The sequence below is a fragment of the Grampus griseus genome, assembly GCF_964374135.1.
Source record: "Grampus griseus genome assembly, chromosome: 12".
NCBI classification, from domain to species: domain Eukaryota; kingdom Metazoa; phylum Chordata; class Mammalia; order Artiodactyla; family Delphinidae; genus Grampus; species Grampus griseus.
In genome coordinates this window covers 51,082,737-51,108,708 of record NC_139006.1, presented here as the reverse complement: position 1 = coordinate 51,108,708, position 25,972 = coordinate 51,082,737, and the positions used below count along the sequence as shown (strand labels likewise).

Here is a 25,972-nt window from a genome sequence, read left to right as displayed (position 1 = left end):
CCAGGAGGGAAGACCCGACCGGAACAGCTCAGGACCCTCTAGAAAGACCCGGGGCTCGTGTGCCAGGGCGGCGGTAGGAGCGTTCCACTGCCCCTCACGGCCGGGCTCCCAGCAGCATACGGGGCTGGCTCGGTGGGGAGCCTTGGCGAGAGTGTCGCCGGCCTCAGAGAGGCGAGGGCGCAGAGGGGCTCGAGGAAAGAGCCCCCGACTGATCTCGGCGCTCAGAGCTCACCCGGACCGCGTCTCCGCCCCCTCCCGCCCTTCGAGCCCCGCGGAGCCGGCAAACCGGCGGACGCGCGGATCCGCTTGCCGGGGACGGGGTGGAGCCGCACTGCGCATGCCCCGCAGTCATGGCCGACGGGGGCGGTGGTTCCCGGCGGCGCGCTACGAGCGGCGGTAATTAGTAATTGTCCTCCTCCCGGGAGGCTACGGCGCGTTGGGCGCTGCTTCCCGGTGTCTGCGCGGCGGTACCCCGACCGAGGGGCAGCCGGGCCGATGAGACCGCCGCTTCTCCGTGCCGTGTAGAGGTTTTTAGGGAGAGAAGCACGGGCCGGTTCCGAGCCCTCCGGACCGCCGGCGGGAACTGAAGCGGCGCGCGGGACCGGGCCGTGGGACGGCGAGGCCGCGGAGAGGTGAGTCCCGCAGGTCCGGGAGAGGCGGGCGGAGAGGGGTACCCCGCGGGCCGGCAGGGCCACACTTCCATTTGGACTTCCCATCCCACAGATGGGCTTCGGGGTCCAACGCGGTAAGGAAACGGTTTGTCCTGTTGATCTCATTTTCGAAAAAGGTACTGTCGTGTTTAAAAATAGCCCTTAGAAACAGTTTTGTGCCCTCTTTCCCGTTTTCTCCACTCACCCGTTTCTCCAGGCCCTTTTTTTCTGCTTTCTTTTCTCCAACACCCGCGGACTTGCGGGGACCGGGACCGCCCTAATCATCCTTCGTGGAGCAAGGCACGGAGCTGCCCTTGAGCCGTTCGTCTGTGTTGTCCCCACGTATCTCTCTCCTCTCCTCTCTTCTGCGAATTATTTCTTAATGGTTCTCTTCTGCCTATTAAAACTTCAGGCCCCAAGGATTGTTCTTTCAGGAGTCTAGCCCCGTGGTAGTGCGTACTTCCATTTTCCACAGTACGATAAGCAGCAGTTGTGCAATACTGCTGACAGTGTTTGGAGCACTTCCACATACATCCATTCATGTGGTTTTCTCAGTCACCCTATAAAATGGGTATTACCAGTGGGTCCAAGGAAGAACAGCTGAAAGTGGTGAGCTAGGTTGCCTCTCTCGCCCTTGCTGTCTCACTCCAGAGTCCGACATCTAAGTCTTTCACTGGAGGCAGATGAATTTAGTCATGATCACTACCCATCATTGGTGCTGGACATCTGCTGGCTGGGTCCTGAGATATTAGCCTATACGCTTATCTGGATTATACCTTCCTCTCCTTAACTGAATTCAGTGCTTAACTGGATTCCTAACTCCTCTTTGGAGCATAGGCCTTTGGTTCCAAACACTATTGTATGAATGAGTAATAGTCTGACAAAATTTTCACTGGTTTATAGCAATATAAGAGCAACATAGTTTTTTTATGAAGTTTAATTTACTTAAAAACTGCAGTCATTCAAAAGAATGTGATACCTTTATATGTACTGACATGGAAAGATGTCATTTGTTGAGGGGGAAGAAAAAAGATCCCATTTGTGTGGTTAGGGCACACATCTGCCTGAGTATGCATGAGGGAGTCACAAGAAAGTGGCAGAATTGGGTGCCCTTGAAGAGTGGGATTTCAGGAGAGAAGCCTCAAAGTGATTTGCATATAGTTTAAGAAAAAAATTTTAAAGGCGACTTACTCTGAGATTGCCATTTCTGCTTTTTTTGATGTTGAAAGATTGTTCTATGAAATGATGATGGTGGTGGTGGAGGTAGTTAGTCGGGTTTTCTTTTGTTTTAAACCGTTGTTCGAAGCAATAAGAAGTTGCCAGTGTGGCTGTGGTCACCTGGACCCCTCCGGTCTCTGAATTACTGTTGCATTTACAGTGCTAAGTACAGAGTCTTAGCACTCAGCTGCTTTCCAGTTGTTTCCCATGCTTTAGCAATGCAGGGGTAGAGCCTAGGACTCCAGTTCTTTTTTCTTTTGTTTTACTACACTGATCACACTAGACGATGCTCTGTAAAACCTGATTATTTGATTAGACATCGGTTTTCAGCATAGGATTTCTTAATTCAAATTGTTTTGGAAGTGAAGGCAAGGATTTTTTTTTCTGTCTTCTTTAGGAAGGTGCAATGGCGAGGAATTTATCAGTGATCTTGATCCTGACCTTCGTTCTGTCAGTCACACATCCCCTTCATGAAGTAGGACCAGCCACTGCTTTCCCTCAGACCACTGAGAAAATTATTCCGAATTGGGAATCTGGCATTAATGTTGACTTGGCAGTTACCACACGGCAGCATCATCTGCAGCAGCTTTTCCATCGCTATGGAGAAAATAATTCCTTGTCAATTGAAGGGTTCAGAAAATTGCTTCAGAATATAGGCATAGATAAGATTAAGAGAATCCATATACACCATGACCATGAGCATCACTCTGACCATGAGCATCACTCTCACCATAATCATGCTGCTTCCAGTAAAAATCGAAAAGCTCTTTGCCCAGACCATGACTCTGATAGTTCAAGTAAAGAGCCTAGAAACAGCCAGGGGAAAGGACCTCATCGATCAGAACATGCCAGTGGTAGAAGGAATGTTTTAATCAAGGATGGTGCTGGTGCTAGTGAAGTGACCTCAACTGTGTATAATGCTGTCTCTGAAGGAACTCACTTTCTAGAGACCGTAGAAACTCCAAAACATGGAAAACTTCTCCCCAAAGGTGTGAGCAGTTCCACTCTACCCAGTGTCACAGAAAAGAGCTGGGCGACCTGGCTGGCTAGTAGGAAAACAAATGAATCTGTGAGTGAGCCCAGAAATGGCTTTATGTATTCCAGAAGCACAAATGAAAATACTCAGGAGGTAAGATGAGTGCTGTTCATTATTTTAATCAATATGCCTGCTTGTCTGTCCTGTCATTGCCATTCTATCTCAGTTGTAAGGAGTTTAAAATAAAAATAAAATGGTGAGTTCATTGAAAGGGGAATTTCTACTCTCTCAGCAAGGCACTTAGCTCAAAGTGTCCCTACTATGTTGTAAACATCCCTGATACAAAACTTGGGGCGGGGGGTACTTCTTTGGTAAGAATAGTGCTGCCTGCTGAAACCACTTTCTAATATAGACTTTAAAGTAAGTGTAGAAAAAAGATATCAAAATTATTTTTGGAGAAAATCTTTAAAGGAGAATCCCATTAATTAAAACAGAGAAACCGGAAGGTCAAAAGAGCAGGAGTTAGAATCCCTGTTTTAGGAAAAGGTGTGGTTGGAAGGGCTGAAGAGTGCGGGAAGAGCAGCTTCGCCTCCTTGGCAGAGGGATCACAGTGACCTGTGGAGTGACTGGCAAAGCAGCGATATGCTGGACACGTGAGAAGTCTGGGCAGTGACCTTCTGAGTTCATGTGTTTTTTCCTAGACTAGACTTCCAGACTGTACACAATTTGCTTTGGCTGAGAGATGTCAACAACAAGGAGTTAGTTGGTATACATTAATAGGCAAAACTTAAGCACTTCATTCAAACCGTCACATGATTTACTAATTCTGGGATAATCCTACTAATGGTCATTCCCATAGCGACACTAGTGATAAAGTTGTTCTGAGTAGTATTGGCCAAGATTTGTGGGGCTTTAAAGTAACTTTATAGAAGATGAGAAACAGGTGCTACCACCAGTTTTTTTGGTGAGTCGGGAGAGCTTACATTCCCCAGAGATTCTCTTCAAACTAAGCTTGTCATCTAATTAAATGTTCGTTTGAAACAACAGCCTGCTGGTACAGGTTTATTTTATTAACCAGCCTTGTCATCCGCAAGAGTAATCGACATAACTTAATATTCTCTCGTTGTGGAGCATTACTTTGCCAAGTATGCAGACAGAACTGAGCTAAGTTTTGCAATTACAGTTGTTGCTAGAAGAGTGACATGTCTTGGGCTTGTTTAGACCAGGTAGGGTAGCGTTAGTACTAAAACAACATATTTCTCAATCTCTAGTGAACCTGTCTTGAAATTAAAGCTCATTTCCTTAATAGATTTATACAATGAGTTAACAGGCTTGTGAATGTCCATTTATCCTCAAGTTTTTTCCACTTGAGGCTTTCTCCCAAGGTGACTAGTGATGTGACTGCTTCTCCCAAGAAGAAATAGGTAGAAGAGATGGGAAATCACCACTGTGACGTCATATCTCCAGGTAGCTTGAGGCAAGTTCCAAAGTACTTAAAACTAAAGTTGATTTTGATTTACCTTAACTTAAATAAAAAAGTAGGTACCTTCAGTAGGAAAAGGGTGTTGTGTCATCAAACAGCCTTTATGGATTCTCTAATGGGAGTACCTTTTGGTGATTTCACTGTTTCCTTTTCTTCAGTGTTTCAATGCATCAAAGCTGCTTACATCTCATGGCATGGGCATCCAGGTTCCACTGAATGCCACCGAGTTCAACTATCTCTGCCCAGCCATCATCAATCAGATTGATACTAGATCATGTCTGATTCATACAACGAGTGAAAAGAAAGCTGAAATCCCTCCAAAGACGTATTCTTTACAAATAGGTAAAATTGCCTTTTTTGTGTAAAAATCATTTCCAATAGATACATTTATGTTGTACTTTTCCTTATATTTACATCAACCTATTCATTTTTCAGCGTAATTCCAAATATATCATCTTAATTGTTCTCTGCCTTGAATGTGAAGAAAGCAAGTGTGTTAGCCTTACCCTTAAAACAAACAAAAACGAGAAAATAAAATTTAGATCATAACTTGTCTGAGGTCCTCCCACAGGATATGTCAGGGTCATTCAAAATTTGGGATCTTTATATGTTGTCATACTGTTTGGAGGATGGTCAGAGTTAATCTCTGCTGTTAAGGAGCCTAATTCTCGTACATTCTTATTAATAGATGAAATCAGGATACGCTCTGCTATAGTGTAAGTTGCATTGCTCAGAAACTATAATGAAGAATTAATTGCTTTGTTCACTGAAGAAATTATTGAATTCCCAGTTTCCTTTTCTTACTTTTCTTCTCTGCTTCTTTCCTTCCTTCCTTCCCTAACTTTTTCGTCTTCTCTCTCATAATTTAGCTGTTATGGGAGTCTGAAAGCTCAGTTCCCAAGTGAGCTAGAGTTCATCCTTGGTAACCGTGTTTTCCCCTCCCTTCACCCCTAGCTGAAGAATTTTCCACTAGGTTTATGCCCTTTACCTGGAGGGTTCAGTCACATTGTTCATTTGATCAAATTTCTTGGTTATTACTCTGTTACCACAGTCCTATTCCACTGAGTTTGTATTTCTTTAGCTCCCCTGCTTTTAATTTGTCTTAAGCCGCTCCACAGTCTCTCTTTTAAAGGTTATCAATTGTATTCTTTTTCCTTTCTCTGTTTTGTTTGACAGCCTGGGTCGGTGGCTTTATAGCCATTTCTGTCATCAGTTTCCTGTCTTTGCTGGGTGTTATCTTAGTGCCTCTCATGAATCGGGTGTTTTTCAAGTTTCTTCTGAGTTTCCTTGTGGCATTGGCTGTTGGGACACTGAGTGGTGATGCTTTTTTACACCTTCTTCCACATGTAAGTACAGTAATTTATCCCATTAGTGTATTTTACTATTCAACATTAAATATATGTGTGTGTTTGTCTATATATATGTGTGTGTGTGTGTGTGTGTGTACTTTTGGTTTGTGCTTTGTATTGATATGTATAAAAGGCTGGAAATTTGGTTTCTAGGAGCACGTGGGTGGGGTGTACCCTGTGACCCCCCGTCTCACCTCTGTTAGTGTGTGCCACACCTGGTTCCCTCACACGCAGTGGCAGAATTTCCTGTTGCACTCAGCTGCAGGCCACTGGGGCAGTGCACCTGGATCTTGGGTACCTGCCAGGGCCCATTACCCAGACTGGGCTTCTTGTAAGCACACTGACGACTATGGTAGGGGCTTTTCAGCTGGGAGTATAAGCAGTAGACACTATATGCCTATTAAGTTTTGCAGTTCCCTCTTATTTGTGGCCATGGGAAAACATTGGAAATACCCACTATCTTATGTTATGAGGGTCATTGGGGAATGTGTCTATCTTTACATTGAACAGATCCACTCTATTAAGTGCCATCGTACATTACATACCTTAAGCTGTAGATCGCTGCTGCTTGTTGGTCATTTTATTTTTAATATCCTAAACTTCCCCTCATTTCGAAGTATCACATTAATTGCCCAATTCTGAATAATTTCAAATTTGATGTTAATTATCTTAGCCAATTTTTCTGACGTGTGAAACTACTCAATTTATAAAATCCATATTATTTTGCCTTTAGTCTCATGCAAGTCATCACCATAGTCATAGCCATGAAGAACCAGCAATGGAAATAAAGAGAGGACCGCTTTTCAGCCATCTCTCTTCTCAAAACATAGAAGAAAGTAACTATTTTGATTCCACGTGGAAAGGTCTGACAGCTCTGGGAGGCTTGTATTTCATGTTTCTTGTTGAACATGTCCTCACATTGATCAAGCAATTTAAAGATAAGAAGAAAAAGGTAAAAGTATTCTGAATACTTACTAGGCATTGGACATTTATTTAGAGCAGTACTTGAACTAAACTGGGCTTGTCCAGGGTGTATGATCTTCATTTGTGAGGGGGTTCAGTACCTTTTTGTTCCCAGAAGCATTCATGGAGAGCAGTTCTGTATCTTTATAACCCTGGAGATCTCTATCTTCAGTACTCCTTCAAAGTCACAAGACCGTAAGAAAGGCAAGGTAAATATCTATACAAATCACCAAACAAGGCACACACAGGGCCTTGAAGATGAGAAGCATCGTGATTATGGCATTGATGGTGCCAGTGATTTCACGGGTATATACTTATCCCGAAACTCGAGTTGTATACATTAAATATGTACAGCTTTTTATATGTCAATTATACCTCAATAAAGTGGCTTAAGAAAAAAGTATCATGGATTAACTTTTAAATTACTCATGGAGTAGCTGAATATTATGTTTTGTTTGAAAGACTATGTGACTTTCACATACTTGCCCTTTGCAAATTGCCACCAGAAGATAGTGTGAAGCAGAACAGTAGGCTATTTCTGGTAAAAATGTCTTTGGAGTTGCCTATGATTATCTGCCTCTTCCTATCTGATATGACTGGGCAAATGAGTCAAAAGACTGTCCTCATGGGGACTCTTAAAAATGACATGTATACATCTTGGATGTTTGTGTACTCATATACTGGTCATTTGATGTTGACCAAACTTTTCTTTGAGTTGGAGTTCTGTATGATCATTTTTTTTCTCTATAGCCATGCTGCTTCATCTAAATTTCCAATTTTGGTTTCTCTAAAATTGAGCAAGAGGTTACATACTTGTAAAGTTATTTTAAGTGTAGAATCTAGATTTTTGGAAATATAAAAAATTTTATACAGTGATTGCCTTATGTAATTTTTTTTGAACTTTATTTATTTTTCTTGTGCAGCACGTTCTCATTAGTTATCTGTTTTATACGTATTAGTGTATATATGTCAATCCCAATCTCCCAATTCATCCCACCCCCCCGCACCCCCTCTTTCCCCCCTTGCTGTCCATATGTTTGTTCTCTACATCTGTGTCTCTATTTCTGCCTTGTTAACCGGTTCATCTGTACCATTTTTCTAGATTCCACATATATGCATTAATATATGAAATTTGTTTTTCTCTTTCTGACTTTCTTCACTCTGTATGACAGTCTCTAGGTCCATCCACACCTATACAAGTGACCCAGTTTCGTTCCTTTTTATGGCTGAGTAATATTCCATTGTATATATGTACCACATCTTCTTTATCCATTCGTCTGTCAATGGGCATTTAGGTTGCTTCCATGACCTGGCTATTGTGAAGTGCTGCAGTGAACATTGGGGTGCATGTGTCTTTTTGAATTATGGTTTTCTCTGGATATATGCCCAGGAGTAGGATTGCTGGGTCATATGGTAATTCTATCTTTAGTGCCTTATATAATTTAATAGCCTTTTTTTTTTTTAACAACTTGCCTTTGAATCTTTCAGAAGCCTTCAACTTAAGTTTTCATGGAAGTAACTATTCTCACCATCATTTCATAGTTTGAGTAATATGTAATTAAATTGTGCAATTGCAATAACAGGTATAGCTGGCATGAAGAGGCTTGAAAACCAACATAGTTGATTCTTGCTGAGCATAGAGCTCACGTTGGGAATCAAGTGCATGTGTGAAGAGAAGAGTGGCCTCCTCCATCCCGTGAATATTTGCCCATATGGATTCTACATTCACTAAAATCTCAAATTGCAAATTTTGAACCTTTACTGAACCTCAATTTACAGGAAAGAAGTGAAATAACAAAAGCTTAATCGTTCTTAATCCAGGAAGTCATCTTCTATGTTCCTGTTGTCCCTGTTGCTTCACGTGGATGGGTTTGAGACTATATCCATACTTCTTTGCATTCTCTGGGATTATTCTCACCTTAAAACAAAAAAAAAAAAGATCATTTTTTAGGGTGTTTTTGGGGGAGGGGTTGTTTGTGTTTATTTGTGTTACTGTGTTTCTATTTCAAATGCCATAATTTAGCATTCTACTTTCAATTTACTTTTCAAGTTTTACCTAAAGATTGCTTTATATTCATCTGGCACTCTAACATGGGACTCTAAGAGGTAGGCTCTCTGTTGTCTAATACAGAACAGTATTTTTTAGACTCTTAATAATCATTTGTGAATTGTGAAATAAATCTTGTGTCACGACCAATGTTTTTAAATGCAACCGTGATATTACAGTATATTCCATATATTACTGTGTTTATTACATACATTACTGTGAACTGTAGTCAAAGAAGTTTGATAATCTCTGTTCTAAAATAGTTTCTACTAGAATGTAAGATCTTAAGAGCCAGGACCTCTCTGTCTTCTTTACTGCTGTATCTTCAGTGCCTAGAATAGTGTCTGGCACATAATAGATGATTGGTAAATATTTGTTACATGTATAAAAAACATTAAATGGCAAGTAAGCATAATTTCTAGACAAAGACTTCACACAGGAGTTTTGCAAACATTACATGTTCTCTTCCTTTTTATTTTTTTAGAATTTTTATTTATTATTATTTTTTTATATTTTTATTTTATTTATTTTTTTATACAGCAGGTTCTTATTAGTCATCAATTTTATATACATCAGTGTATACATGTCAATCCCAATCGTCCAATTCAGCACACCACCATCCCCACGCCCCTGCGGCTTTTCCCCCTTGGTGTCCATACATTTGTTCTCTACATCTGTGTCTCAAATTCTGTCCTGCAAACTGGTTCATCTGTACCATTTTTCTAGGTTCCACATACATGCGTTAATATACGATATTTGTTTTTCTCTTTCTGACTTACTTCACTCTGTATGACAGTCTCTAGATCCATCCACGTCTCTACCAATGACTCAATTTCATTCCTTTTTATGGCTGAGTAATATTCCATTGTATATATGTACCACAACTTCTTTATCCATTCGTCTGTCGATGGGCATTGATGTTGCTTCCATGACCTGGCTATTGTAAATACTGCTGCAATGAACATTGGGGTGCATGTGTCTTTTTGAATTATGGTTTTCTCTGGGTATATGCCCAGTAGTGGGATTACTAGATCATATGGTAATTCTATTTTTAGTTTTTAAGGAACCTGCATACTGTTCTCCATAGTGGCTGTATCAATTTACATTCCCACCAACACTGCAAGAGGGTTCCCTTTTCTCCACACCCTCTCCAGCATTTGTTGCTTGTAGATTTTATGGTGATGCCCATTCTAACTGGTGTGAGGTGATACCTCATTGTAGTTTTGATTTGCATTTCTCTAATAATTAGTGATGTTGATCAGCTTTTCATGTGCTTCTTGGCCATGTGTATGTCTTCTCTGGAGAAAGAAGACATACTGCATGAGCTGTCTGTATATTTTGGAGATTAATCCTTTGTCCATTGATTCATTTGCAAATATTTTCTCCCATTCTGAGGGTTGTCTTTTTGTCTTGTTTATGGTTTCCTTTGCTGTGTAAAAGCTTTGAAGTTTCATTAGGTCCCATTCGTTTATTTTTGTTTTTATTTCCATTACTCTAGGAGGTGGATAAAAAAAGATCTTGCTGTGATTAATGTCAAAGGCTGTTCCTCCTATGTTTTCCTTTAAGCGTTTTATAGTGTCCAGTCTTACATTTAGGTCTCAAATCCATTTTGGGTTTATTTTTGTGTATGGTGTTAGGGAGTGTTCTAATTTCATTCTTTTACATGTAGCTGTCCAGTTTTCCCAGCACCATTTATTGAAGAGACTGTCTTTTCTCCATTGTATATCCTTGCCTCCTTTGTCATAGATTAGTTGAGCATAGGTGCGTGGGTTTATCTCTGGGCTTTCTGTCTTGTTTCGTTGATCTATGTTTCTGTTTTTATGCCAGTACCATATTGTCGTGCTTACTGTAGTTCTGTAGTATAGTCTGAAGTCAGGGAGTCTGATTCCTCCAGCTCCGTTTTTTTCCCTCAAGACTACTTTGGCTATTTGGGGTCTTTTGTGTATCCATACAAATTTTAAGATTATTTGTTCTAGTTCCGTAAAAAATGCCACTGGTAATTTGATAGGGATTGCTTTGAATCCATAGATAGCTTTGGGTAGTATAGTCATTTTCACAATATTGATTCTTCCAATCTAAGAACATGGTACATCTCTCCATCTGTTGGTATCATCTTTAATTTCCTTCATCAGTATCTTATAATTTTCTGCATGCAGATCTTTTGTCTCCCTAGGTAGGTGTATTCCTAGGTATTTTATTCTTTTTGTTGCAATGGTAAATGGGAGTGTTTCCTTAATTTCACTTTCAGATTTTTCATCATTAGTATATAGGAATGCAAGAGATTTCTGCGCATTAATTTTGTATCCTGCAACTTTTCCAAATTCATTGATTAGCTCTAGTAGTTTCCTGGTGGCATCTTTAGGATTCTCTATGTATAGTATCATGTCATCTGCAAACAGTGACAGTTTTACTTCTTCTTTTCCAATTTGGATTCCTTTTATTTCTTTTTCTTTTCTGATTGCCATGGCTAGGACTTCCAAAACTATGTTGAATAATAGTGGTGAGAGTGGACATCCTTGTCTTGTTCCTGATCTTAGAGGAAATGCTTTCAGTTTTTCACCATTGAGAATGATGTTTGCTGTGTGTTTGTCATATATGGCCTTTATTATGTTGAGGTAGGTTCCCTCTATGCCTACTATCTGAAGAGTTTTTAACATAAATGGGTGTTGAATTTTGTCAAAAGCTTTTTCTGCATCTATTGAAATGATCATATGGTTTTTATTCTTCATTTTGTTAATATGGTATATCACATTGATTGATTTGAGTATACTGAAGAATCCTTGCATCCCTCGGATAAATCCCTCTTGATCATGGTGTATGATCCTTTTAATGTGTTGTTGGATTCTGTTTGCTTGTATTTTGTTGGGATATTTGCATCTATATTCATCAGTGATATTGGTCTTTAATTTTTTTTTTTGTAGTATGTTTGTGTGGTTTTGGTGTCAGGGTGATGGTGGCCTCATAGAATGAGTTTAGGAGTGTTCCTTCCTCCACAATTTTTTGGAGGAGTTTGAGAAGAATGGGTGTTAGCTCTTCTCTAAATGTTTGATAGAATTCACCTGTGAAGCCATCTGGTCCTGGGCTTTTGTTTGTTGGAAGATTTTTAATCGCAGTTTCAATTTCATTACTTGTGATTGGTCTGTTCATATTTTCTATTTCTTCCTGGTTCAGTCTTGGAAGGTTATACCTTTGTAGGAATTTGTCCATTTCTTCCAGGTTGTCCATTTTATTGGCATAGAGTTGCTTATAGTAGTCTCTTAGGATGCTTTGTATTTCTGTGGTGTCTGTTTTAACTTCTCCTTTTTCATTTCTAATTTTGTTGATTTGAGTCCTCTCCCTCTGTTTCTTCATGAGTCTGGCTAATGGTTTATCAATTTTGTTTATCTTCTCAAAGAACCAGCTTTTAGTTTTATTGATCTTTGCTATTGTTTTGTTTGTTTCTGTTTCATTTATTTCTGCTCTGATCTTTATGAATTCTTTCCTTCTGCTAACTTTGGGTTTTGTTTGTTCTTCTTTCTCTAGTTCCTTTAGGTGTAAGGTTAGATTGTTTATTTGAGATTTTTCTTGTTTCTTGAGGTAGGGTTGTATAGCTATATACTTGCCTCTTAGAACCGCTTTTACTGCATCCCATAGGTTTTGGATCATCGTGTTTTCATTGTCATTTGTCTCTAGGTACTTTTTGATTTCCTCTTTGATTTTTTCAGTAATCTCTTGGTTATTTAGTAACGTATTGTTTAGCCTCCATGTGTTTGTGTTTTTTATGTTTTTTTCCCTGTAGTTCATTTCTAATCTCATAGTGTTGTGGTCAGAAAAGATGCTTGATATGATTTCAGTTTTCTTAAGTTTACTGAGGCTTGATTTGTGACCCAAGATGTGATCTATCCTGGAGAATGTTCCGTGCGCACTTGAGAAGAAAGTGTAATCTGCTGTTTTTGGATGGAATGTCCTATAAATATCAATTAAATCTATCTGGTCTCTTGTGTCATTTAAAGCTTCTGTTTCCTTATTTATTTTCATTTTGGATGCTCTGTCCATTGGTGTAAGTGAGGTGTTAAAGTCCCCCACTATTATTGTGTTACTGTCGATTTCCTCTTTTATAGCTGTTAGTATTTGCCTTATGTATTGAGGTGTGCCTATGTTGGGTGCATATGTATTTATAATTGTTATATCTTCTCCTTGGATTGATCCCTTGATCATTATGTAGTGTCCTTCCTTGTCTCTTGTAACATTATTTTAAAGTCTATTTTATCTGATATGAGTATTGCTACTCCAGCTTTCTTTTGATTTCCATTTGCATGGAATATCTTTTTCCATCCCCTCACTTTCAGTCTGTATGTGTCCCTAGGTCTGAAGTGGGTCTCTTGTAGACAGCATATATATATGGGTCTTGTTTTTGTATCCATTCAGCAAGCCTGTGTCTTTTGGTTGGAGCATTTAATCCATTCACATTTAAGGTAATTATCGATATGTATGTTCCTATGACCATTTCCTTAATTGTTTTGGGTTTGTTTTTGTGGGTCCTTTTCTTCTCTTGTGTTTCCCACTTAGAGAAGTTCCTTTAGCGTTTGTTGTAGAGCTGGTTTGGTGGTGCTGAATTCTTTTAGCTTTTGCTTGTCTGTAAAGCTTTTGATTTCTCCATCGAATCTGAATGAGATCCTTGCTGGGTAGAATAATCTTGGTTGTAGGTTCTTCCCTTTCATCACTTTAAGTATATCATGCCACTCCCTTCTGGCTTGTAGACTTTCTGCTGAGAAATCAGCTGTTAACCTTATGGGAGTTCCCTTATATGTTATTTGTCATTTTTCCCTTGCTGCTTTCAATAATTTTTCTTTGTCTTTCATTTTTGCCAATTTGATTACTATGTGTCTCGGTGTGTTTCTCCTTGGGTTTATCCTGTATGGGACTCGTTTCGCTTCCTGGACTTGGGTGGCTATTTCCTTTCTCCTGTTAGGGAAGTTTTCAACTATAATCTCTGTAAATATTTTCTCTGGTCCTTTCTCTCTCTCTTCTCCTTCTGGGACCCCTATAATGCGAATGTTGTTGCGTTTAATGTTGTCCCAGAGGTCTCTTAGGCTGTCTTCATTTCTTTTCATTCTTTTTTCTTTATTCTGTTCTGCAGCAGTGAATTCCACCATTCTGTCTTCCAGGTCTCCTTATCCATTCTTCTGCCTCAGTTATTCTGCTATTGATTCCTTCTAGTGTAGTTTTCATTTCAGTTATTGTATTGTTCATCTCTGTTTGTTTGTTCTTTAATTCTTCTAGGTCTTTGTTAAACATTTCTTGTGTCTTCTCGATCTTTTCCTCCATTCCTTTTCTGAGGTCCTGGATCATCTTCACTATCATTATTCTGAATTCTTTTTCTGGAAGGTTGCCTATCTCCACTTCATTTAGTTGGTTTTCTGTGGTTTTATCTTGTTCCTTCATCTGGTACATAGCCCTTTGCCTTTTCATCTTGTCTATCTTTCTCTGAATGTGGTTTTCGTTCCACAGGCTGCAGGATTGTAGTTCTTCTTGCTTCTGCTGTCTGCCCTCTGGTGGATGAGGCTATCTAAGAGGCTTGTGGAAGTTTCCTGATGGGAGGGACTGGTGGTGGGTAGAGCTGAGTGTTGCTTGGGTGGGCGGAGCTCAGTAAAACTTTAATCTGCTTGTCTGCTGATGGGTGGGGCTTGGTTCCCTCCCTGTTGGTTGTTTGGCCTGAGGCAACCCAACACTGGAGCCTACCTGGGCTCTTTGGTGGGACTAATGACAGACTCTGGGAGGGTTCACGCCAAGGAGTACTTCCCAGAACTTCTGCTGCCAGTATCCTTGTCGCCACGGTGAGCCACAGCCACTGCCCGCCTCTGCAGGAGATCCTCCAACACTAGCAGGTAGGTGTGGTTCAGTCTTCCCTGGGGTCACTGCTCCTTCCCCTGGGTCCGGATGCACACACTACTTTGTGTGTGCCCTCCAAGAGTGGAGTCTTTGTTTCCCCCAGTCCTTTCGAAGTCCTGCAATCAAATCCCACTAGCCTTCAAAGTCTGATTCTCTAGGAATTCCTCCCCCCTTTTCCAGACCCCCAGGTTGGGAAGCCTGACGGGCTCAGAACCTTCACTCCAGTTGGTGGACCTCTGTGGTATAAGTGTTCTCAGTCTGTGAGTCACCCACCCAGCAGTTATGGGATTTGATTTTACTGTGATTGGGCCCCTCCTACCATCTCACTGTGGCTTCTCCTTTGTCTTTGGTTGTGGGGTATCTTTTTTGGTGAGTTCCAGTGTCTTCCTGTCAGTGATTGTCCAGCAGCTAGTTGTTATTCTGGTGTTCTCACAAGAGGGAGTGAGAGCACGTCCTTCTACTCCTCTATCTTGGTTCCTCCCCTATTCCTTTTTAGAAAATATTTAGCTTCTCTTTTTTCAAGGGCATCCAGATCTTAGTGTTATTTGCATAACAGGTTTTAATCTCATTTGGTTCTCTCAAAATGAAAAAAACTATTCGTTATATGGCAAGTATTCAGAGCTCTTCAGACCCATAACAGAAAATGTTACCTACGATTTCCCTTAAGACATCCATCCTGCACCCCTGGAAAATTCTATATGTCATTGTTTTAGGTTACCTTCCATATATGTCGATCTGAAATCTCTACATTCAGATTAGGGTTAAATCACATACTTGGTGTAGTTAGATGGTTATAATAGTTCCATGTCAAACTTTCTTTCTACTGGATTCTCAGGTTTCTTGCTCATGCTGGAAACCAGAGAATCATCTCTGTCTCCCTCATCCTTATATCCTACCTAGTTTTATTAGATGTATCCAGAAATGTAATTTTTCATTTCTCTCCATCTTCCTTACTATCATCCTGGTCCACGCCAGACTTACATGGGTGATAGCAGTTGCCTCCTAACTGGCCTGTCTACATTATTCTGTTGTCCTAATGCAGAGGAGAGCAGGCAGAGGGATTTGTTTAAATGTTTGTTATATGCTCTCATATATATATGCTCTCATAGCACTGTGTATTTTTCCTTGTAAAATATATCAAAAATTTCAATCAAAGAATCGTATAATCATTACCTGTGTAAAGCCTCCCTCCCTGTGGGTGATAAGCTTCCTTGGGAACAAGGACTATGTGTATCTTGTTTTACGACATATTGATATATTGCCGCCATTCAGCGCAGGGAACATTACAGGCTCTTAATACTTAGGGAATGAAAGAATTGCTTAAAAAGTCTATGTACCACAGATAATCATTGGCAAACAAATAAAGTATCAACTAAAGTAATATAAAATATCATGAATTCACTTATTTTCACAAATATTTAAGTACTTTCTCTGTGTTTGAGGCATTTTGCTAGAGGTAGGTATAAAGATTTGTCTGTGCTTGCCTTTAAAAACTCTTATAACCTAAGAAGGTACAGATATTTTATATACTGTTAGAGCTAGAATGAAATCTCAGGTATGGTGATGATTAAGTCATATTCAAATGATACTGCAGATAAGAAATCTATTATTTTTGTGACAGTTTTCATTATCTTGAATATTCTATGTAAGTAGTAATAAACAGGCACCTTTGTTCAAACAGTGACCTTTATTCTTGGGCTCTGAGATATGGACAATATCTCAAGTATGGTATTCAGTTGGTTAAAAAACCTAGTGATAAATTCAAGGCTAACTAATAGAGATTTGTTTAAAAAGACAAAAGCTTGTTAATGGTGTTTTACTACACGAAGAGTATTTTAGTTTTATAACAAGTACATATCGATATCACGGTATAGTTTTAATTTATAAAAAGTATGGAAAGTATGGGGTTTCAGTGCCCAAAAGAGGCACTGGAGGAAACTAAGCAATTGGTTAGCAGATCACTAAATTCCTGGAGAACATGCCTCTAGCTGGTTCTAAATCAATGGCCTGAGGCAGAGCTCAGCTTTAATGTGTATATGAGTCGCCTGGAGATCTAGTTAAACTCCCCGTTCTAATCCAGTAGGTCTGGGGTGTAGCCTGAGACTGTGCATTTATAACAAGCTCCCAGGGGATGCAGTGCTGTTTGCATAAGACCAAATTTAGACTGTGTGACCTAGGGGGACATTCAGAAAGATGAGTATGTAACTTCTCTTTCATACTACTGAAGCATTAATTCTTTACCTTTCTGAAGAGTTTATGCCTAAAACAAACTACCAGGTGCTATGCAAGTTAAGTACAGGCCCTGCCCTTAGATGGGGTTTATTCCATTAGAAGTCTGTTACTCTGCTGTCTTTTCCGATGAAATCTTTTGCTTAACCGTTTACCTAAAGATGTATGCATAAGCAAACTGCCTATTTTAAAGTATTGCTTTTCCTTGCTATTGTAGAATCAGAAAAAACCTGAAAATGATGATGATGTGGAGATTAAGAAGCAGTTGTCCCAGTATGAATCTCAACTGTCAACAAATGAGGAGAAAGTAGATGCAGATGATCGTAAGTCCTTATAAATCTGAGAGCTGGAGGGAATTCAGTGCTCTGTGATTTGCAGGCAACCTGGACTGTGTGGAAGAGGGGGAACCATATTCCAGCCCCACCCGCACCCCCTTTTTTTTTTGGCTGCGCCACGTGGCTTATGGGATCTTAGTTCCCTGGCTAGGGATCGAACCTAGGCCCTAGCAGTGAAAGCACGGAGCCCTAACCACTGGACCGCCAGGGAATTCCTCCACCCCTCCCCCCGCTCTTTTTTTTTAAACTCATACTTTCTTTTAATTGCCAGTGAGTTGGTTATTTCTATATATACTTACATCTCTTTTTTCTCTAATTTTTTATTTTGAGGTAAATTCAGACTTAGAGAAAAGTTCCAAGAATAGTACAAAGAATTCCTGTACCCCTTTCTTATATTCCCCATTTATTTTACCTACATTTATCATTCTTCGTCTCTTTCTCTCTGTAGACATACATACACATTTTTTTCCTAAACCATTTGAGAATAAGTTACAAACATGATGCTTCTTTACCTCAAAATACTTAAGTTTATGTTTCCTAAGAAAAAGGACATTCATTCCCTTGTAATCACAGTTCAGTGATCAAAATCAGGAAATTAAAGCTGATACAATGCCATTTTCTAGTCTATAGACCTTTTTCGTGTTTTTCCAATTGTCTTAATAATTTCTTTATACTCCCCTAACCCCTAAAAGGAAAAGAAATGATCCAGAGTACAATTCAGGATCAAATGTTGCATCTAATTTCCCTTCATTTGGGGTTTGTCTAATGTTTTCACATTAGGTTGATCAGTTTGGGCAGGAATACCACAAAGTGGTATTGCATCCTTTTCAGTGACATGGTGTGCCACCCGACATGATGCTCTCTGTCACACACAGGTGGTGTTAATTTTGATCACTTGGCTAACGTTGTGTCTACCATGTTTCTCCACTGTAAAGTTACTGTTTCCTGTAACTTGTTAGCTTGGCATTTCTTGTTGGACAGACTCAGTTAAAATTAAAATTTTAAACAAAACGCCTTACGACGACCTTCAAGGTCCTGCCCTGCCCTCCACTCTCCCCGATGGTTTGCCCTGTCCAGCCTCACTGGCCTCCTTTTCATCCTTTGAGCACACCAGGTCTGTCTCAGGGCCTGGCACTCACTGTTTCTTCAGTTCGGAGTACTCTTCTCCCGGGTCTTCATATAAATTCCCCCTATCATTCCAATCTCAACTCAGACATCTCGTCCTCAGAGGTCTTCCCTGATCACCTGAATACAAAGGTCTCCCAGTCATTCTCCTTCATGTTACCCTGTTCTATTTTCTTCCCATGCCTTCCAATGCCTTCGATTACCTTATTCATACATGTATTTCTTTGTTAAGTGGCTATCTACCCACAAGACAATAAGCTTCTCGAAGGCAGAGACTTTGTGCTGATGCACTTTGTCCCAGTATCTGGGCAGGTGCCTGGCCCAGAGCAGATACTCAATATATAGTTGCTGACTAAGGAGGAAGAAGAACTTTATTGTTGCTACCAAGTTATTTGTAAGATTTCCTGTCCACCCTTTATTTTCCAGCATGTTGCTTTTCTCTAAAGAGCAAGTGAATACTCTCATTCGTCTTCCTGTATCCAGATTCTTGTTTTTCCTTTTTTTTTTTTGACCATGCCACGCGGCTTGCAGGGATCTTAGTTCGCTGACCAGGTATTGAACCCAGGCCCTCGGCAGTGAAAGCACCAAGTTCTAACCACTGGACTGCCAGGGAATTCCCCTCTTCTGTTTTTCCTTGAATTTTGAAAGAGAGGAACTCAGATGACAGAATTATGCATGTTTTTTATTTCCAATTTTCAGTATTTTTCTGGAATATTTTTCTTAAATATTTTAAATACCAAAAATGAAATATTTTTATAAAGTAAGTATGTGCTTCTTTTATAATATATGGAAAAAAATCATCTTTAAAAACATAAGGAGGCAGAAGAAATTAAGGGAGGATCTGGGGGTAGTTACTGAAGGTTAACATTTAAAATTCATTCTTAGTACGTGAGATCATTTAACTACTGATGTTTTTCATCAACAATACTCTAATGTCTAGTTCTGCCAGGTCTGTGTGAGAGAGTTGCCATGCTTTAAGATCTTTTGTTGACTTTGTCAGTGGAGATGTTTGAAATGTGTCCATGCACATTAACAAAGCCATTTGACTTTGTCCCAATGTCCTTTATGTTTATACCTAGGACCTGAAGGCTATTTGCGAGCTGACTCACAAGAGCCCTCCCACTTTGATTCTCAACAACCAGCAATCTTGGAAGAAGAGGAGGTCATGATAGCTCATGCTCATCCACAGGAAGTTTACAATGAATACGTACCCAGAGGGTGCAAGAATAAATGCCATTCGCATTTCCATGATACACTTGGCCAGTCAGATGACCTTGTTCACCACCATCATGACTACCATCATATTCTCCATCACCACCACCACCAAAACCACCACCCACACAGTCACAGTCAGCGCTACTCTCGGGAGGAGCTGAAGGATGCCGGCATTGCCACACTGGCATGGATGGTGATCATGGGGGACGGCCTGCACAATTTCAGCGATGGCCTAGCAATTGGTATATATCTACGTATCTGTCCCTTGTTGGTTGACTCTGAAAATGTCACATGAAAGTACCAGTCTTATTTTAACAAGGAATAGGTTGGTTTGATAAGGCTATTGACTTCTAAGATTATCAAACTGTTATTTCATTTTTGGCTGCTTTGACAATGAAGTACTTGATAAATGTTAGTTTAAGTGCTGCAAACTGTGCTTGGCCTTTATCTAAATTGTGACTACCAAAAGTTGTTTTAATTTGCAGGCTCAGGCTCTAAGGTGTTTGGAGCACATGTGAGGCTTTTTTTTTCCCCCCAATACATTTGAGTTCCCTTATCTGCAATATAAACAGTATTTATTAAAGTGAAATACTTCCATCATCTTTTCTTTTATGCTAAAGGAATCTTCATATATCTGATAAGTTTAATTACTAATCTCTACCCAAAGAAGAATTATAGTTTTTTTGCTATTAAATTGTTTGCTACAATTGAGCGGTAATAGAAATACTTAAAAATTGTAGTAACTTAGTGCTGGGAGGAACCATGGAAATAAGTACAGATTAGGTAGCCAAGGCCTGGCAAGGTGAACCACTTGCCAAGGAGGCAGTGCTGTTTTGTAGCCCAGCCTGGCTCCCTGGGAGCTTGGTGCTCTTCCTTCTCTGCACTGTGCACAGCATAAGGGACAACAGAGGATGTGCGAACACTCAGACATGGTAGCCTAATTATATAGTGAATTCCTCTGAGGCCAGGAAACGTATTTGTACTCTTGACTGCTGAGGGTTTTTTCCTAAACCTTTTAAATCAGTTTGTTTCATATTTTTAAGTAAGTGTTCTATGTGGTAGCAATTTACTTCTCAGGTTTGTATAAGATCATTTAATCACTCTAAGGCATAGTGGAACCTTCCCTTCTCAATTGTATCTGCTTGTGCTCCTTTGGGAAATTTAAATCTAATTGAATGTAATCTAACATTACTTATGGAGAAGGTACAGAGTGCAGTTGAGAAAGTTCTGTTTATTCACAACCAGAATATATTTTATTTCTTTTGTATTTCATTGTGTATGCTGTTAAGATTTTAAAAATACACACCCACAAAATAATGCAGTGATTTTTACACAGGTGCTGCTTTTACTGAAGGTTTATCGAGTGGTTTAAGTACTTCTGTTGCTGTGTTTTGTCATGAGTTGCCTCATGAATTAGGTAAGAGAACCCTACAAATGGTATTTTCCAGGTGGGTAAAGTGTCTTAGTGTCCCTGGCTTTTGCTAATGATAGCTTCCAGCAAGCTTCCTCATTTGTGCCTTCTCCTAAGTCTACTAACCTAGCCAGCTTTCTTTCTTACTGAGGACAAGTTTGTTTCCAGCCAGAATTCTAACCCTGCGACTACAATTACACAATTGCCTGTGTGGGGTTGCCAGAGAGATACCTGAGTCCCCTCTCTTTTCCTCTTCCCCTACCAGATATCTTCCTATACCAGCATACTGGTGACATCAGTGATCGTTTTCTTCATATGCACAATATGAATAAGACCACAGGAATCTAAAGAATCATCTTCCATTAACAGACAGAAGTTGACAAAGAGTATTTCAGTCACTAGAGCTAAAGAGATGAGAAGTTGATGAATAGTGTTTTGAATTCTTTTTCTCTGTCACTGGGACTTAAAACCCTCCCAGAGTTGTCCTGGTTCCCAGTTCGTGTCCTTGTTCTTCTTCATATAGATGCATATTCGCACACACCTGTAACGCCGTTTTCACTTTTGTTCCTTGGCATGTGATCTGCCATTTAGAAGGCCTCCCGTCTTCATGCTCCATGCTTGTAATCCTCAGCATCTGGTCTGTGTTGTGCATTCTATTTTTATTTTTGTTTATTTATTTATTTTTGGCCACACCACGTGGCTTGTGGGATCTTAGTTCCCCGACCAGGGTTCGAACCTGGGCCCCCTGCAGTGGAAACGCAGAGTCCTAACCACTGGACTGCCAGGGAATTCCCTATGTTCCACATTCTAGATCCTTCATGCGCCATGAAGCCTCTCTCAGCTATTCTCATCTTAATTTCTTTTTTTCTCCTTTTATAACCAGAACATTAGACTCTTTAGCTCTTAATTATATATTTCCTTAATCATTTGCTGATCATTTCATTTGTGTTCTCTACTCCCTCTTCCTCCTTGTAGCCAGTTAAAAGCTCCTTGAAGACACTGCAAGAGCACAATAGTTGATACTTATTGACATTTGTAGTATTGACATTCATTGACAAAGTGGAAACCTTAAGAAATACTTTGGATACAAGATATCTTAGTTTATAAAGCTGTTAGGGTGTTTACACTCATTAACACTGTTAACCCTGAGTAATTCTTTTTTTTTTTTAAATTAATTAATTGATTTTTCTGTCTGCCTTGGATCTTTGTTGCTGTGCTCAGGCTTTCTCTAGTTGCAGCGAGCGGGGGCTACTCTTCGTTGTGGTGCGCGGTCTTCTCATTGTGGTGGCTTCTCTTGTTGTGGAGCACGGGCTCTAGGCACGCGGGCTTCAGTAGTTGCGGCACGCAGGCTCAGTAGTTGTGGTATGTGGGCTCAGTAGTTGCGGCTTCCAGGCTCTGGAGCACAGGCTCAGTAGGTGTGGCACATGGGCTTAGCTGCTCTGCATCATGTGGGATCTTCCCAGACCAGGGGTCGAACCCGTGTCCCTGCGTTGGCAGGCAGATTCTCAACCACTGCACCACCAGGGGATCCCTGGAGAATTTCTTAAATCTGGAAAGTTTTTTGCGTATGTGTCTTAAAAATGATTTTTTAATTACCTTATCTCCTTTTTTTGTTTTCTGTTAAAGGTGACTTTGCTGTTTTACTAAAGGCTGGCATGACTGTTAAGCAGGCTGTTCTTTATAATGCTCTGTCAGCCATGCTGGCATATCTTGGAATGGCAACAGGAATTTTCATTGGTCATTATGCTGAAAATGTTTCTATGTGGATATTTGCACTTACTGCGGGCTTGTTCATGTATGTTGCTCTGGTTGATATGGTAAGTTTTTAAGAAGTCAGTAGAGAAAATGTTCAATGAAACCATTTTTAAAAGGGTTTAGATTAAATATCGTTGCAGTGAGAAGTGATTCTGTGCTTGACAAAGTAGCATATAAACTATAAGTCCTTGATGGTTTTATCTTTTTGGATTGTTGCTCACAAGCACATCTTTGTCCTGCCTAATGTGTATAAGGATACACAAAAGTATCTACCCCCTTCTGATGTGTCTTTTTGAGAGGAGAGTTTCAGTAATTAGGCATTGAACTGTCTATAGACATGTAGGAAACCTAGCACAAGCCACATACTGTTGGCGAACTGTGTATACTTCAGAATGCTTAAAGGTTTCTTATTAATGGACGAAGGAGTCATCTTTTTGTCACCAAAGTCCGCCTTACAATCTCAGCCAATCTTATTGCTAAAATTATCTTTTATATGATGTAAGCTTCCATATCTGAATTTCAAGCGAGCCACACGTTATATACAGATACAGACAGTAAGCAGGGTAATCAGTGTAGCTCTCCATTTTACAGTGGAGCAAACTGGACCAATATAAATTTTGACTTGCTGAGCAGACCATGAATAATCATTGTTAATTAAGCTGTTAGAAAATGCTGTGTGACATTATTAACTAGAGTCAGTGTGTATATGTGGTCATGTTTTAGAGAATTGACTCATAATATATCCAGCTACATATAAAGCCGTCTTGCAGATTCTTCTAAAAACTAATCTGTGGTTCTGGAAACTTAAAGGTTGCTCTTTTTTTTTTAAGGTGCCTGAGATGCTGCACAATGATGCTAGTGACCATGGATGTAGCCGCTGGGGATACTTCTTTTTACAGAATGCTGGGATACTTTTGGGATTTGGAATTATGTTGCTTATTTCCATATTTGAACATAAAATTGTGTTTCGTATAAATTTCTAATTAGGGTATAAATGCTAGAGTAGCTTAAAGCTATAGTTTGCTGTCTATAGTTTGAGTAGGTCATAGGGAGATGAGTTAGTATGCTGTGATGTGTAGCATTTACGGTTAGTGGATTTTGTGATTTTTGTATTGAATATTGCCATTTGTTATGCTTATAAGGTCAGTTATGGTGGTAACATAAAGGTACGTTTAATATTTAAGTTATTCTATTCGGGGAATGTAAGCTATATGTGCAATTTACCAATATTACCGGTTTATGGTATAAACAAGAGGTTTGGCATGACATGTTCTGTATATTTCAGAAAAAAAATGTCTTTAATGCTTTTTCTAGGACTAATTTAATATAGTAATTCCCATGCTGGATTTTAGGCGTCTGAAGAACTGCTGGTGTTTAGAAGTAAGAATACACGTGAAGCCTAAGATACCAATAAAGCTTAAACTGAATTTAAGCTAAGAAATAAGGGAGAAAAGAGAAGAAACTGTATAAATTGAGAAGGCATAGGTTTCATATTAAAAAATCACAAAACTGGTTTAAAAATAGAAGGGAAAAATTTAGATTTAAATGAAAAAAAGCAATATTGAGTATAGAGTACATTGATAAACATTTTTGTCAGAATATTAATGTTCCCATAAAATCTCAGCACTTTTTACTAATTTAGTTGTACATTTAACTTTGTATAATAGAGACATCTAAATGTATTTAATAAACTCAAGCAAAATATATCACTTGACCAAGAAATTGGAATTTTAAAATATTTGTGTGGATGTACACCAGATGAGTATGAGCAAGTTTATGTATTGTCAAAAGACTTGGATATCCCAGGTTAACTTACATGTCACCCAAGTTACATTACTGGATGTTCTGGTTATCTGGTTTACCACATGTCAGCATATTAGAATTTCGATATATATTAGGACATTAAAACCGTACTGGTTATAATTTGACTTCTTGGATTCAGAAAGTACTTTGGTATCTTTCAGTGCTTCAATGTTGTTGTTATGAGCAATTGTCATTTTTATATGTAGTACTTTAGATGTACTAGGGTTGTATGGCATTCTCTAGATGTTGCTTTTCTACAAAATAAATTCCCTGTGTCAGCTTGATATCAGATAACAGATTTTCTTTTCTTTTTTTTACCATCTTAACCATTTTTAAGCATACAGCTCAATAATTTTATGTATATTCACATTGTTATGCAGTTGATTTCCAAAACTTTTGCACCTTGCAAAACTGAAACTATACCCACTAAACAACTCTTCGTTTCCTTCTCCCCACAACCCCTGGTGACCACCATTCTACTTTCTATTTCTATGAATTTGAGATATCTGATTTTCTTAAGTATAATCCAGATTATATATACTTATCAACACATTTATATTATTGTATTGGGTGGGCTTATTCAATTTTTAAACTGTTTATCACAAAGGGCACTTCAGAAAATATTGGTCCACAGTTTATTCCAAGCTGTCCCTAACTTAAAAAAACAAAAAACAAACCCCAGAGCCTAAGCTTGAAAAGATGCACTAATGCCCTACATTCTAAAGAGAATCAAGAACAACTGGACAAGACCATATAGCCCACCTACTGAAAGACAATTGGACCAGCATTTCTATTCCCCAAACCAAGTGAAAGAGGAATGAGTAATGAGAATTACTTGGATTGGGGGGTGCTTGAAAAGATGAGATGAGGCATCTCCTTCTCGGACTGAATGATTACTCTGCTTCAGAAACCCACAAATCTACCCTAATGCCACTGCTGGATCAGTGCAAGATGAAGTTCTAGAATCATTGGAAATGTCCTCCAGGAGTTTTGGAAACACAGACTTGTACCTACTTCTTTCACACAGATTCTCAAGGTGGGAGGTGTGCTGGACCAGCCCACAAAACAGGATGATAGCAGCCTTAGTTCCCACTCCAGTTTGAACTCGCTAGTGAGTATGTAGAAGATTTAAGTAGTTGGTTCCCATGGCTCCCTGTGGGAGAGAATGGAGATTAGAGGAAAATGCAGGAACTGTAGAATATGAACCAGAGGCTGATCCTTTGCGGGGGAGAAACTTATCAGACTGATAGAAAATGAAAAGGCACAAATAAATAATATCTTGAATGAAAAAGGAGACATAAATAGAGATATAAAGTAGATTCAAGCAATCATTAAAACAAATTATTTGGAATTTTTACGGATTTTTCTGGAAAAATAAATGTCCACTCAAGGAAAAATTGAGAATCAGTAACTGTTAAAAGAAAATGCTCACCACCTAACAGTCGTCCTCACCTTCCCTCAAAATAACACCCTTTTGCTGTGAGTTTTACCAAAACTTCAAGTAACACGTTTATCCAAGCAGATTCTGGGGTAAGAAAAAGA

General features: G+C 39.4%; 1 protein-coding gene across 2 annotated transcripts; it reads left to right on the top strand.

The window, feature by feature from the left end:
• Positions 1-351: 351 nt before the first annotated feature.
• On the top strand, positions 352-24,699 carry SLC39A6 (solute carrier family 39 member 6). 2 transcript variants are annotated; one of them, XM_082668055.1, is made up of 10 exons: positions 352-632; positions 2,858-2,997; positions 4,486-4,669; positions 5,504-5,673; positions 6,410-6,628; positions 17,004-17,109; positions 19,326-19,703; positions 20,798-20,878; positions 22,499-22,689; positions 23,458-24,699. In XM_082668055.1, exons 2-10 carry the CDS (start codon positions 2,962-2,964, stop codon positions 23,608-23,610), a joined length of 1,518 nt encoding a protein of 505 aa, XP_082524181.1. In that variant the 5' UTR covers positions 352-632; positions 2,858-2,961; the 3' UTR covers positions 23,611-24,699. The 2 variants fall into 2 exon arrangements, with proteins under 2 accessions (XP_082524181.1, XP_082524180.1); XM_082668054.1 differs by having other exon boundaries at positions 2,266-2,997.
• The last annotated feature ends 1,273 nt before the right edge of the window (positions 24,700-25,972 follow it).

What these genes read in the sequence shown, in the direction of transcription:
- SLC39A6 (XM_082668054.1), top strand. Translation starts at nt 2,275, where the DNA reads ATGGCGAGGAATTTATCAGTGATCTTGATCCTGACCTTCGTTCTGTCA. An exon ending in GAAAGTAGATGCAGATGATC is followed by an intron (nt 17,110 to 19,325) that starts GTAAGTCCTTAT and finishes GTTTATACCTAG; the next exon opens with GACCTGAAGGCTATTTGCGA. An exon ending in ATGTTGCTCTGGTTGATATG is followed by an intron (nt 22,690 to 23,457) that starts GTAAGTTTTTAA and finishes TTTTTTTTTAAG; the next exon opens with GTGCCTGAGATGCTGCACAA.